The 14,781-nt window shown below is 33.7% G+C and overlaps 1 protein-coding gene across 1 annotated transcript; it reads right to left on the reverse strand.

Annotated features, from left to right (window-relative positions):
• Nucleotides 1–7,313: 7,313 nt before the first annotated feature.
• LOC120087638 (Thioredoxin superfamily protein) lies at nt 7,314–10,170 on the reverse strand. The gene is made up of 8 exons (XM_039044482.2): nt 10,041–10,170; nt 9,445–9,615; nt 8,650–8,769; nt 8,515–8,558; nt 8,318–8,443; nt 8,131–8,215; nt 7,668–7,724; nt 7,314–7,571 (listed from the first exon to the last, which is right to left on the reverse strand). Exons 1-8 carry the CDS (start codon nt 10,107–10,109, stop codon nt 7,494–7,496), a joined length of 750 nt encoding a protein of 249 aa, XP_038900410.1. The 5' UTR covers nt 10,110–10,170; the 3' UTR covers nt 7,314–7,493.
• Nucleotides 10,171–14,781: the final 4,611 nt, after the last annotated feature.

Below are 14,781 nucleotides of genomic sequence, written 5' to 3' on the forward strand. Positions count from 1 at the left end.
CCAATCAGATGAATCCCCAAAATGGTAGGCTTGTTGAGTCGACGATCTACCCACTCTCACCCATACAAATAAAAGGACCACCCTCATAGGTAGAAATCCATGACTCACTCAGGATTAGGGTCATGTTACCTATGGTCATCCTAGTGAAATGAAAGTCTCTATTATGAACGACCTTATATAATGAGACTAAGCATTCGTGGTTCGGTCTTATACAAACTCCTTTATATAGAATATCCCCGCTCACATGTCTAATACATGAATGATCAAGATCAGTTCCTTTATAGCACTTTACAACATTTGTAACATCTACAAAGCGAGCCATACTTGTAGTGTCACCAGGATAAGGTACCCAGCCTTATCCATATACTATAGACCATTTAGGTTATCACTTAAACATGATCCACCTGTATGTCTCCACCACAAACATGTTTAAGTTACATCGATAACCTTGTATGTTAGTTTATTGGTTTGTGGTTAATGCAACTAAAATATCACATATTTCATAGACAAAGTGAATAAAATATCAAATATTATTAATCACATATAAGTTTTTTCATAAAAGGTTTACAAATTATAGGACCCTACGAGATTTAGAGCATTAACCCCAACAGCGGCTTAAGAATTCTTGTTTGAGTATGGTTGGGTATTATCGAAGCTGTTGGAGTAACTAGGTTGTGATTTGTGGTCGTTGGTCAATGGATATCAATTCTTTTAATTTCTGTGTAAGGTCATGTGTGTATTGTTTGTTGCATGCATGAGATGATATGTGAATGAGAGTTGATACCACCTTAGTAAATGATGATAAGCTCTAGTGTTGGGATTTGGTTGATGCTTGTCCCTGTTGACGCAATTTGTGGTCGTTGGTCAATTGATATTGACTCTAGGGCTCCGTGGGCTTGTTATTTGCATATCGTTGTATGATTGTTTGTTATAGTTTTCTTTAAGATTATAACTTTTATTGTTTTGCATGATAAATATGTTTCCATGTGATCAAATGTTATGCTTTTTTGTTGTTTAACTTCAAAGCATGATGTGTATTATTGTTTGATAGCTCATTAGGTATGAGCTATTCACTAGTACCATCAGTGTATTAATCACCGCACAGATTGTGTAGGTACCATTGATGAGAAAGTGAATCGTGATAATGTCAAGGGGAATGCTTGAGAAGAACCATTGGTAGCTGGGAGATTTTAAACTGGAATTGCTATTTTATTTTATCTTAGATTCTTGACACTTGTTTTAAAAGGCTTATATATAATTATAGTTAGTATTTCTTTTAAAGACTACTTATCAATAAAAGATTATGTTTTATTTAATTTAAATCGAGTTTCCATGTGGCCATATTTTCTTTATTAATAAATTCAAGATTTTAAAAGTTGAATATAACAACCCTAGATTTAGGTTAAAAATTTGGGTTTGTTAAATACATATATTGTTGGGGTTTATGCCCTAAATCTCATGACTTGTAATGTATAAATAAAATTCATTTATTTAATAAAAATAAGGAATTATTTTATTTTATATTTAGACTTGTGTACTCAATTTAGTAAACTAAGATCCAAGGTAATTTAATGTAACTTGTATAGTATGTGGTTGACATATAGGTGAATCATGTTCAAGTAATAACCTAAAAGGTTTAAAGTATAGGGATAAGATTAGGTGCCTTATCCTTGTAACACTATGAATACGACCCACTTTATAAGTATTACAAACGATTTCATCCAATTCATTCATGTATAGACATGCGAGTAGAGGTATTCTATATAAAGAATTTGTATAAGATCAAACTGCGAAATAATTAATCTCTATTTGTAACATCATTGATTGAAGAGATTATTATTTCATAGGATGACCATATGTAACTCGATCTCAATCTTGAGTGAGTTATGAATTCCTACCTTTGAGGCTTGTCCTTTGATTGGTATGGGTGGGAGTGACCCGAGTTACCTACTCAATAAGCCTACCACTTTGGGGATAAAACCGAGTGTGTAGCTGAAAGCATAGTTACACAAAAATGTAAATTCATTTATTCCCAACTTTAGGGTAAGTAGATGAGTTGTTTTCGTAAGTGTCGACTCTCGGTCTTAAATAATGGGGCCCCTACCTCTCATTTACCCGAGAGGGATTTTGTTTATAATTAGACTATAAACAAGTTGTTCATTATAGGGTCTATAAGGCTTAAGGAGAAAAAGGTAATTATAGGAGTAAAACGACAATTTGACGTAAATATAGTTATGAACTACTTGTGAATGATTGATTTACTATAATGGTTATATCCATGGACACGAAAATATTCTACAGTGCGAAGAGTGCAACTATTGACCCATAGTTAATAAATGTTGATTAATTTAATTAAAGAGTTCAATTAATTAATTTTGAATCATTGAAGCTTCTAATCTGTAGTTTCATTAGGCCCATTACTAGCTCACTAAGGATAAACACAAGGATTATTTAGTTTTGGAAGAATTTGAATTGTTCAAATTATAGGAAAACATATTTTAATTGTATGTGCTACAATTAATATAATGTATATAGATACATTATATTATAAAATTATGAGTGAGATTCCAAATTAAACTGTATTTGTATAAGATTTAAATATTAAATGATATGAATGAAATTCATATTAAAGCTATAGGTTAAATTTAATGTGAATGGGATACACATTAAATCTATAGTTATGTGAGAAAAATATATTTAAATATGATTCAAATATAATATATAATTAAATATATGATATGTAATTAAAATTATTAATTGGATTAATTATAATTATTAAATTAAATTAAATTTCATTTAATTTAATAAATTAAATAATAACTCCACAGGGGAGTTGCAGGGAGTAGGTTGACGGGAATTAACTCCTATCACTCATTGTGCAGAGACTAACTTCGACATTTTTCTTGGAATTGGTAGAATTCTCATTCACACAATCACTCTATCAATTCTCTCTCAATCTCTCATCACTTTCACAAAAAAAAAAAAAAAAAAAAAAAAACATATAAAGAGTTTCTCTATGTAGTTTTTACTTCTTCCCTTTGTATTCCAAAATAGGTTCCCACAAACCAAGTCCTTACTGAAAAGTAGCGGGGAAGACTTAATGGTGGTGTCTAAGTTTGTGATTGAAGAGGACGTGAACACAATGAAGAATTGGAGAAGATTGAAGAGTTATCCTCAAAGGTGTTATTTTTTCCCCTTGAAGTTCTTCACAGTAAAAGCATGCTTAGTTTAGATGTTTAATTTTCTCTATATTTTCTGTATTTTTCAAAACAATAATTGAAAGCATAGGCAATCAATTGCTTACACACGGGATTCAATACCTTCATATACATGTATTGATTTTAGTTTTACTTTATTGTATGATTTCTTGGATTATTTATTTTCCGAAAACTCTTAAAAATAAAATCTAACACTTTAGAAAGAAAAGATTTAAAATATAAATTGAAAACTGAGCTGTTAATCTTAATTCATTATCTAGAAATGATCAAATAATATATATTTTTTCCAGATGTTAACATGTTACTTCTTTTTTTAAAAAATATTTAAATAAGTGACTAAGTAACTCGAACCAACCAATTCAATGGGTTCATTACTTCATAAGAGTTGTTTGGGTTGAAGAAACTCATAACCTAAACAATTTAGTTAGTCCAAAAAAGAGTGTTTTTTTTAATATATATTATTGTCTTCCATCTTTAATCTTTCTTAGCTAGCAAGTACTAATAAAGATAATTGAGGTTTTATTTTTATTTTTTTTTGAAAATTAAGCCTATTCCATCAACATTTCTTACAATAATTTGCATTTTTATTAAGTACAATGGTTAAATTCTTGACCAAACTCCAAAAACAAAAACAACATTTTGAAAACTACATTTTTTAGTTCTCAAAATTTTCCTTGGTTTTTTAAACCATGAGTAAAATGTAGATAATAAAGAAAGAAATTGGAGGTGGAAGTAGTGTCCATAGGCTTAATTTTTCAAAACCAAAAATCAAAATCAAAATGGTTACCAAACAAAGCCTAAGTTTTTGCAACATTTTCCATCTTATCGAGATAATAGCCCTACCGAAATTTTGCTATGTGAGTTGTAAGTTTGTAACTTGTGATCTTCTTTTGGAGTGGAATAAGCCGTTTAAAACTTGAAATCATACATATTGCAATCAAAATTTCGGTAGAACTATGTTCTTATTAGGGGCACTTGCAAAAAGGACAAAACAAAATATATTATTTAAGCCCATAGCTCAAATGTTTGTTGTTTACAAAAATGACAAAAGCGAAGTCCGACCCACATATAAAAGATTAAATTGTCGTTGTTCTCACTATTGATATACACCTGATACACTTGATACACCTGATACACTTGATAATGATGCGCTTAATTAATATACTTGATATACTTATAAATCATGCACTCGTTTATACTGTTGATAAACTTGATAAACTTGATATACTTGATAAACTTGACTAATAAACTGTTGATAAATTTGTCAATCATTCACTCGTTTATATTGTTGATAAATTGATACACTTGACTAATGTACTTAACAAATATATATTTGATTGATATACTATCGATAAACTTGATAATGATGCACTCTTTTATAATACTGATACACTTGACTGATATATTGCTGATGAAGGGGTTGAATCCCTAGTGAAAGTAAGTAATCGTTTTGCTTTCAATTTTGTTTTAGAAATTTAGAACACATAACGAAAAAAAAATACAATAATCATATTATATAGTCAACAAGCTAGGCATGTAAATTAAGTTATAGAGAAAAAGTGGAAACTTACCTTTGAAGACCATTTTAAAAATTCCAAAAACTTCTCCTTCTTCAACGAACCGATCTCTATGTACAACATCAAGATGCCTCTATAGGGTCTTTCTTGCTATTCTAGTTTGTGGGAATCTCCTTTTGAAGGAGAGAAGGAAATTGATTCTGGAGAGATTTCATAAAGAACTCATTTGTCTGTAAACATCATTGAGAGAGGAGAAGGAGATGGGAGGAATTTTCTCTACAACAACCAACACCGAAAAAAAAAAAAAAAATTCCCTACCTTTATTCATAACAAGAAAACTACCCATTTCACATTTTCTCCATATTAATTAAATTAAACTAATTTATTGTGTTTTAATTAATTATTAATTAGAATAGTTTATAAAATTAAATTAATTAATTTATAAAATAAATATCTAATATTTAATTTAAATATTTAAATCTCATTCAAATATATATCTCTCTCATAATCTATAGTTTTCAATATGAATCTCATCATATTAATTTTAACCTATAGTTTTAATATGTATCAAATTCATATTATTTTGATATGAATCTAATTCATATTAATTATTATTTGAATCTTATTCAAATATAATAAATCTCCTTTTCTTGTATAGTTTAATTTTGAACCTTATTCAAAGTTAACTTTATATTATAATGTATCTATATACATTATATTATTGGTATCTATACAATTAATGAATATTCCCTTAATAAATTTGAAGATTTCAAATTCTTTCAAAATTAATTGTCCTTGTTCACTAGTTATGAGCTAGCAAGGGATCTAATGGGCCTATAGATTAGAAGTTCCAATACTTCGAGGTTAATTAATTAAATTCTTAATTAAATTAACCAACATTCATTAACTATGGATTACTCCACTAAAGACGCACAACTGCACTTTTTGCACTGTAGAACATGTTGCGTCCATAAATTTAACCATTGATCAAATTACCGTTTTACCCTGTAATTACCTCTTACTTCTTAAGTACCATTGATTTCCCTAATGAACAATTTGTTTATGATCCTACATTATAGACCCTTTAGAACACAGTCTACCACATACAGTTCAAGTCTCATGAAATAAGCTTGGATTTTCCCATAATATATAACTAATTATTGCATATTTAAAATAGTCAATTATTATATATGTAACTAATTAACTATGAGATTGTAGGACATAAATCTCAACAGCTGATACATTTTATTGATATACAGTTAATAAACTTGATAATGATCACTTGACTAGATTGATATACTTTGTAATGATACACTTAGATTTAAGAACAAAGAAAAAAATTGAACTTTTTCTTCTTCGCACCGACAGACCCCCTTCACATTTCTCTTTCACCAACCAACACTCCTTCACACCATCTGACGCCGCTCACTGCCCTACCTCCCTACTGCTTACCTCCGTTGACCGCCACACGCCTAGTTGTCATTTCTCTCTCTATTTTTCTTTCCCCCAACATTTCTCTTTCACCAACAACACTACTTCACGCCATTTATTATCGCCCACTGCTCCACCTCTCTACGGCTTACCTCCATCGACCACCGCATGTTCGGTCACTAGTTACCACAATTCTCTCTCTATCAATTGATTTTTAGGGCAAATATGAAATAAAAAATAATTATAAACCAAGATTTGAAGTTTTTGTCATATATGCAAAATATCAAATTTGAATCATACACCTATAAAATAACATATTCAAATTGCCATATGTAACATATTCAAATTGCCATATGTTGTAATTTTCCTCGTTATTATTCAACTATTTTTCCTAATAAACACAATGACAAAAATTACTTGTCAATAAATTTTCATTGATGGTTGATGGTTTGATCCCACTTTTGACCATTATTGAACCAAATATATATATATAGAGAGAGAGAGATAATACAATACCATTTACACATGGCATCTAACCCCAAAAAAATGGCAAGATTGCATGATTGGAAGGTTAAATTCCAAGAAGAATAACAATACCATTTACACATGGTATCTAACGTGAAAATAGATACAATAATTGATGTTAAGCTGAAGAGCCCGTTAAAGACTACAGGATAACAAAGAAGAAGAGAATATATTGATTTGGCAAACTTATTTCATGTGAGGTAAAAAAAGGTATGGTATGAGGCAAACTTATTTCCTTAGAAATAGATACACAATATTTTTCCCATAGCCTATAAAATCAATGGTAAGACAAATTAATTGGTAATGGCAAAAATTACATACTTAAATGCTTGCATTTGGAGGAAAAAGAAAACATTTGAAAAATCTTAATCTCTTGGCCAAGAACTCAGAAACGGCCAACCCTTTGGCAAACTCACAAGATGATCTGAACCAATAGTATCATTGTTTTGTAATTTTTTTGGTAACATTCAAAGTTCGGTCCTACTTTTCAGATAGATAAATTGCAGTTAAAAGGAGATTTCAGCAGTCAAATCTATTTTAGCTTGGACCAAAAATTGAAAACCATATTAGAATTGCCAATGAGTCATCAAACTATTTAATCCCAAATATGTGCTAATACTAATAGAGTACAACCAAGCATTTTATTACTTGGCAAACAAATTTCTAACTGTAGTTAGCAGTTTGACATGAAATGCATCCCATTATGGTAGTAAATACAAGAATAAGAGTATATATTCTGATTTTAGCAAGCAAGTTACATTATTATTGGTGGTCAAATTCAAAAGCTGTATTTCAGTTTCAATCACTTCCCTGCCACTTGAAAAGCTCTTAGAAAAACCTCAGGGGGTTGAGCACCACTCAATTTGTGCTTCCCATTGATCTGCCATAAGATTGTGTTGAGAAAATAAAAATGAGAACTGAAAAGAATTGGTCTGGCTTTACACCAGTTGGATAAAGTTGATTTCATTTCACTTACAACATAAAAGGGAACTCCTGAAATTTTTCCCGAGTACTTCTGAAGCTCCTCCTTGATCTACAGTGAACCATAGTAGTAGTATTGGTGTTAACACAAGAATGTCAGAAAACTCGAGACCTGGCTCTTGCGGTTAAATGGACTTAAGACAAGTTCATCGAACAAGCTTTTAGTTAGAAAACTCAACTTGGCTTGAAATATTGCTCATTACATAATCAAAATAGTTTATTTTGTATTCCCCATCTACTATACTCCCTAGTATCTTCTTCATCTTCCCACTAAGACTTAATTGCCACTAAATTCCAGAAAATAAGAGAAGAACTAGGTAAAACAATAATCATCACAGGATTGTCACTCCTTGGTCATTGCCCAAAAAAATCACTACAGAACCTCATTTTGCAGTGAAGAAGTCTTCGCTTTGGCTTAGGTGAAAGTGGGGAAACTGAATAAAGTTTAGTATCAATACCTCCTTAACTCCATTATCAGGTGACTCGAGAAACTCTGCTGCTCCTTCAACCCCCGCCTTTCTAGCACATTCCAAAAGAAAGTTCCTACAGCAATTAGATAATGTGATCAGCTCTGTTACGCCTTTAATACTATAAGGAATTTCAGGCCAACAACCTACATATGTCGACAAAATTCCCACCACATACCGGTCACCAATGTATTTTCCCTGAGTGAAGTATCCAAGGCACAACTCCTCCACAAGATCATGTTGTTTGCCTAAACCTTGTTGACCTGCCAAATATATAAGCTTGTGGCTGTCTAGAGTATTTCCCCTGCAAATACAACGTAAGTGTTGGCCAAAATCATACTTTCTCAAGTCTAATCTTAGATACTTCACACTTACGTCAGTCCAGACATGTCATAATCCAATCCAAGACCCCTAAACACCTGAAAGATTCCCAAATTTCATAGAAACTTAGTATTCAAGGGTGACAAACTGATTTGAAAAGAGCACCAACAACAAGAATGCTAGGAAAACCTCTGCCATCCGAGCTTCCATCTGTTGAGACTGAATTCCAAACTTACTCCTGTAATATTCCCTCTTAACAATGCCTTCTTTGGGAGCAGAAGGGTTGAGCTGGAAGGGATGCCACTTCAACTGCAAATTTATGTTAAACAGTTAATATGAATACAACCTTTAAACTGTGAGAGAATTAGAGTTCTCATCATATGGTGGATGAGGATTGGTTCTTGTTCTTACTCTATGAACCAATATACGTTGAAAGTTAGAGTAATCAATGCACATCAGGATTACAGTCATTGCATCTTTCATGAATTTTACTCATTGTAGTAGGAGGGCAATATAAGTTTCTACATTTATAGTGAGATATATATTGAAAATATTAAATTACCTTAGCTCATTAGCTCAAAGCTTTTACATTCAGTGATATTCAACATAATAACGTAATAGTACAACTTTGAGTTCAGATCACTGCAACATTATGTCACTCCTTTTCACACTAATAGTCCAAACTTGATAAAATGCACAAAAGGAAATTTAACATTTTCAAGATATTTCCAAACAAAATACAACTAAGAAATAGGGCAGTTCTCACTCCTTATATATATAAGAATACACATTTTTCTCTATACCATAAAGAAACAAGTAGATTAGAGGACTTTTAATTGATGCAATCCATCACTCATATCTTAGTACACTTTTTTTCAATTGGTTGCTCCTATGAATGTTCTTCAAATATACAAAAATGTGATACATATGATGACAATAGACTAGATAAGAGGGCACCAAATACTAGACAGAGTAAGAATCGACCTCAAACTCATATTGATCCTGAGAAGCAGATATTGCCTTGTCAAGGTTTTTTTTGCCAACAAAGCACCACGGGCAAACCGTATCGGAGCTTATATCGATTTGTATAAGCTTTTTATCCATGTTCCTACTCCCAACTGACTCAGCCATGATCCTAATATATTTGCACTCTCCCTGAAAACAAAACCAGTCAATTGGGTTCAAACGCAAGGAAAACACTTATTTTATCCCTTCTCAAGCATTATGTATATTGAAGATTGAAACCCCTCTACAAATTATCACCTTTAACATAATAATGTTAAACCTATCATCAAAAGGTCAAACAGAAATGGTAAATGAGACAAAATTTGTAATGAAAATCTTAGATTCACGTTGTTTTAAATTCAACCCAATTGAAATTACACGACATTGAAGGGTTTTCCTACATTAGACGAGTCAAAATCAAACTAATAGCGCCTCAAAATTTCAGTAAGTTGTTTGAGGAGGGTTAATCGTTGGAATATGGAAAATGAATTGGTATGATGAATCAAAGGAAGAGGAAAGTATTAAAGAATTAAAAATAAATTTGGGGGTTTGGGGAGAAAGAAAAAGGAATTTACCTGGAAAAATTGAGAGGATGGAATTGGGAGAGAAACCAACCGCAGTGGCAGTTGAATACGGGGCGGCATGGCGATATTTTTAGCTTCTCCATTTTCAACGTCTACCTAACACCTATGACTTCTCTTTTACATCTGCCAAAAATACCAAATAATAATAATAATAATAATAAAAAATTAAAAAATGAAAAAAATAGAAGGAAAAAAAAAGTAGTAGTTAAGCTCCATCGCATAATGTTTCCGTTTCTTGTTTTCGGTATTTTAATTTATAAAAAATTAACTCGTTTAAGAATTATTTCTATTTTTTTATTTTGAAATTTAAGAAATATATCTAAAAATTGAATCAAATTTAAAGAGTTACCAAAGATAGGAAACCATTTTTTTTGTTCTTTTTAATATTTTTTAGTTTTATATCTCTTTCCTTCTTCTACGTTTGTTTTGTTTTCTATGTCTGTTAAATGAGAAATTTTAGATCAATCACAAGTTACCATGTCATTTACGAAATTCCAAATCATTAAGTTTGGCCTAGTTAGGAGTTAACATATGTCCTAAATTGAAGTTGAAGACAAATTTCGATGACGCCATGATTCAACGAATTTCGATGACGCCACGTCGTTGAATCAGATAAGATTAATTTGGCCCAATGTAATATTATTATTTGGGTCAAAGTCCAACTAAGCCCAAAAATAGGTTGAATTTGACCAAATTTGGGCCCAAAGTCGATCGTCCAGAAAATCAACAAGGCCAAAGGCCAATTTTCAAGAAGATCAACGAGCCCAAAGGCCAATTGTCCAAGAAGATCAACAAGCCCAAAAGTCGATCGTCCAAGAAGATCAACAAGCCCAAAGGCCGATCATCCAAGAAGATCAACCAGCTTAAAGATTATAATTTATTTTGAAAACATCAAAATATTATGTATTAGAGATTGTACTCACTTTCCACAAAATTAATACAAATACAAAGTTTCAAGTTCCACGAAATAAATTTCTCTTGAAATCTCGTGCGAACAAATTGGCACGCCCAATGGGACATCTCTACCTCTCATCTCTCTCTTGTCATCCAAGTCAATAAACCTACAAATGGAACCAAAGAAAGTTGCATCTAAAGCTACTGTCGAAAGCAACACTTACATAGCTCTATCATCACGGGGGAAATCTGGGACCAACTGATGGAATTTCCTAAAGGCGGAATCGTCATCAGAGAAAATCCCTTGTTTGAAAATTATGCTTCTGCTACTGATCTATCTGAGAAAGAATCACATTTTGATGTAGTGTCTGTCATGATGACTGATGTAACAATGAGTCGACCATGGCAGAGATAGAGGTAAAGATAAATCTCCCAATGAAGGCTGTAGAGGAGCGAGATCATGAAATCGTTGCTTTAAGAGTTTAGATACAGGCTCAAGATACTGCTGAGTCAAGTCAATCTCCACCTACAAAAGCCAATGACAAAGGAAAGACTGTCTTGCAGGAAAGTCAGCCACCACAATCCATCTGTTGCCTCCTTGTCAGTTCAACAGCTCAAGGATATGATCACAAACTCCATAAGAGCTCAGTACGGAGGACCGTTGCAATCCTTTATGTACTCTAAGCCATACACCAAGAGAATCGACAACCTGAGAATGTCAGCTGGGTATCAACCTCCAAAGTTCCAACAGTTCGATGGAAAGGACAATCCAAAACAACATGTTGTACACTTTATTGAAACCATCGAAAATGCAGGAACCAGAGGAGACCAGCTTGTCAAGCAATTGGTCCGTACCTTGAAAGGAAATTCTTTTGGTTGGTATACTAATTTGGAGCCAGAAGTGATTGATAGTTGGGAACAACTAGAAAGGGAGTTCCTGAATCGCTTTTACAGTACAAGATGCACTGTTAGCATGATGGAGCTGACGAATACCAAACAGTGGAAGGGAGAGACAGTCATCGATTACATCAACCGATGGAAAGCTTTAAGTCTGGATTGCAAAGATAGACTCACTGAATTATCTGCAGTGGAGATGTGCACTCAAGGCATGCACTGGGAGCTTATCTACATCCTACAAGGGATAAAACCTCGTACATTTGAGGAGCTGACAACATGCACTCATGATATAGAGTTGAGCATCGTCAACAAGAGAACTAAAGTTTTCCTAGTCCCTGAAGGGAGAAAATACAAGAATGAAGCCAAGGGCACTGAAAAGATCGTGGATAATACCACAAAAGAATCTATGGTCGTTCATGTGACCTTACTGAAATTTTCCTCCAAAGGAAAACAAACAAAGTTTGAAAGAAGGCAAAATGAGGACAAGAAGCGCCGTCCAATTCTTAGAGAAAGACAAGAGAAAATTTATCCATTCCCTGACTCTGATGTGGCAAATATGTTGGAGCAACTGCTAGAGAAGAAACTTATTCAGCTGCCGGAATGCAAGCGGCCGGAACAAGCAGGAAAAGTAGATGATTCTAATTACTGCAAGTATCATCAAGTCGTTAGTCACCCAGTTGAAAGGTGCTTCGTACTGAAGGAATGAATTCTGAAGTTGGCTCGTGAAAAGAAGATTGAGCTAGATTTGGATGAAGTAGCTCAGAAAAATCACGCTACAGTAGCGATGACTTCAAGTGTTCCAACACTATCTGTGTCCCATTCTCAAAGACAAAGCCTGATCATATTCGGAGCCTTCGAGCCTATAGTTGTTTGATTCAAACAACAAATTCCAAAAAGAAAGATGAGATCATTGAAGATAACAATGAAGGGTGGATAGTTGTGACTCATCGAAAAAGAAGACAACCAAACTCCATCCAAAAAGAGTCGCGTTCTTATCGAAGCTATAGAAGAAGGAACAAGACTCATAAAAAGAAAGGCAAAAAGATGACATGGAAGCCTAAGCCTGCTAAGAAAGAAGACAAGGACTTCCCTTAATTCCGACAGCCGATAACTTTGACAAAATTTCTCCCAAGAAGCTTTCTCAATAATCATCTAAAGAAAGTATCAGAAGTTACTGCATGTCATATTGTCGGCATAGTGGAAGTCGACAACAATCATATAACTATCGAAGAAGTCAACGACTCAGAAGAAATGAAGCAAAGAACTTCTGTCTTTAATCATAATAAGCCTGAAATGAAGCAAAGAACTTCTGTCTTCGATCGTATTAAGCCTTCAAGTGCTCGATCTTCAGTCTTTCAAGGATTAAGTATGGCCACGGTAGGAGAAGACCAATGTCCAAAACTACTTTTACTCGAACTTCGGCCTTCAAAAGGCTAAGTATATCCACATCAAAGAAAGATCGACCCTTTTGATTGTCTCAAGACAACAAGCGATCAACATAAAGGAAGGATGAAAGTCTTGAAGGCGACCTCATTCCATGAAGAAAACAACGACGAAAAGATTCACAGTCGTGTCCCTTCACACATGAAGAGGAAATTTTCTGTTGACATAAGTACAGAAGGTTCCTTGATAGTGAAGCTAAAACTCATCATATTGACGAATCCTATAAATGAAGAGGATGATCAAAACCATGATGAAATAAGAGCTTCTAAAGTTTAAATGAAGAAGCTTCTCATCGCAAGAGCCTAAACTGCATGATGCTCCTGGTCCACATAAGCTTAAAATGTGAACGCCCCCCCCCCCCCCCAAAAAAAAAAAAAAAAAAAATTTTGTACGAACTACGTTATGACTTGATCCCTGTCATTATAAAGGGTACATAGTCAACTTAGAGAAATTTAAGTTCAGTCGCTGATAACGGGCAGAAAAGCACGTTATCATAGTGTTAATTTCTTAAACATAAATTCTATAATATTGCGGTCGCATGCGTTCAACACATTAGAGCAGTTGATGTTTACATTTTTGTACAGAATATACATTAACGCAATGCAAAGATTGCGATTATAAGAATACAGTGGTCGAGCACAACTTCACCGTAAGACTTTACGTTGATCGTGCTCGCAAACATTCGTCCAAGAAGAATCACCGCAACTTGGTTAGCGCAATATGGTGGGCACATCCGGGTGATAGGATAATTAAGAGCGATGGGATAGAAAGCTGATGACAGTTGGATCTAAATTAAGTTGACAGCTGATAACGGTCACAAAGTACATTCAGCTTTATCGGTAACAATCATCCGACGCGTCAATCAGGAATTAAAGTTGTCCCATCTGTACAACCAGGAGAGAGAAGCCGCCTTTTACCTTTGATGCCCTATAAATACCAAGTTCAATCTTCAGAAAAGGGGATGATCAGTTAACGAATTCATCAGTGCTCTGTTCATAGTTTTCTTTTCCATTTTACGGCAGAGCAAGAGAAGAGTGGTAACGCCGCCGATCGCCCAGGGCAGCTCGAGAGAGAACCTTGGGGTGTAAGAGCAGGGAGCGGACCAACTCTTGCGAGAGTAAGAATATCTTTAGAGCACGAGTAGAAACAGTGTAAACACCTGGTAGCAAGAAATTGCTACCAGGCTCTTTACTATACTTGCATTGTTATTTTGTACCTCATCTCATATCTATTCAATGGAAGTTCTATTTCTACATCTGCTCACTCTCTTAATACGCATGAATAGCTAAACTAGTTGAATGGGTTAAGAAGAACAAAGCTAACATGACCTAGGAAGTTCATCGCTTGCGATTGTCTTGTTGTATGCTGAGCAAAATACCCTTTAGAGTTACTCGAGAGAGAATCTAAAGAAAGAACCTAATGACTCAAGAGAGCTAGGTTAGAATCTGAACTCGAAAGAGCAAGATTAGGTTTGCATAAATAAGAGATAGAGACTTAG

Source organism: Benincasa hispida, chromosome 1, assembly GCF_027475165.1.
Source record: "Benincasa hispida cultivar pf3 chromosome 1, pf3_genome.v1.1, whole genome shotgun sequence".
Lineage (NCBI taxonomy): Eukaryota > Viridiplantae > Streptophyta > Magnoliopsida > Cucurbitales > Cucurbitaceae > Benincasa > Benincasa hispida.

What these genes read in the sequence shown, in the direction of transcription:
- LOC120087638 (XM_039044482.2), bottom strand. Translation starts at nt 10,109, where the DNA reads ATGCCGCCCCGTATTCAACTGCCACTGCGGTTGGTTTCTCTCCCAATT. An exon ending in CTGATAATGGAGTTAAGGAG is followed by an intron (nt 7,725 to 8,130) that starts GTATTGATACTA and finishes GGTTCACTGTAG; the next exon opens with ATCAAGGAGGAGCTTCAGAA. An exon ending in CAGGAGTTCCCTTTTATGTT is followed by an intron (nt 7,572 to 7,667) that starts GTAAGTGAAATG and finishes ATCTTATGGCAG; the next exon opens with ATCAATGGGAAGCACAAATT.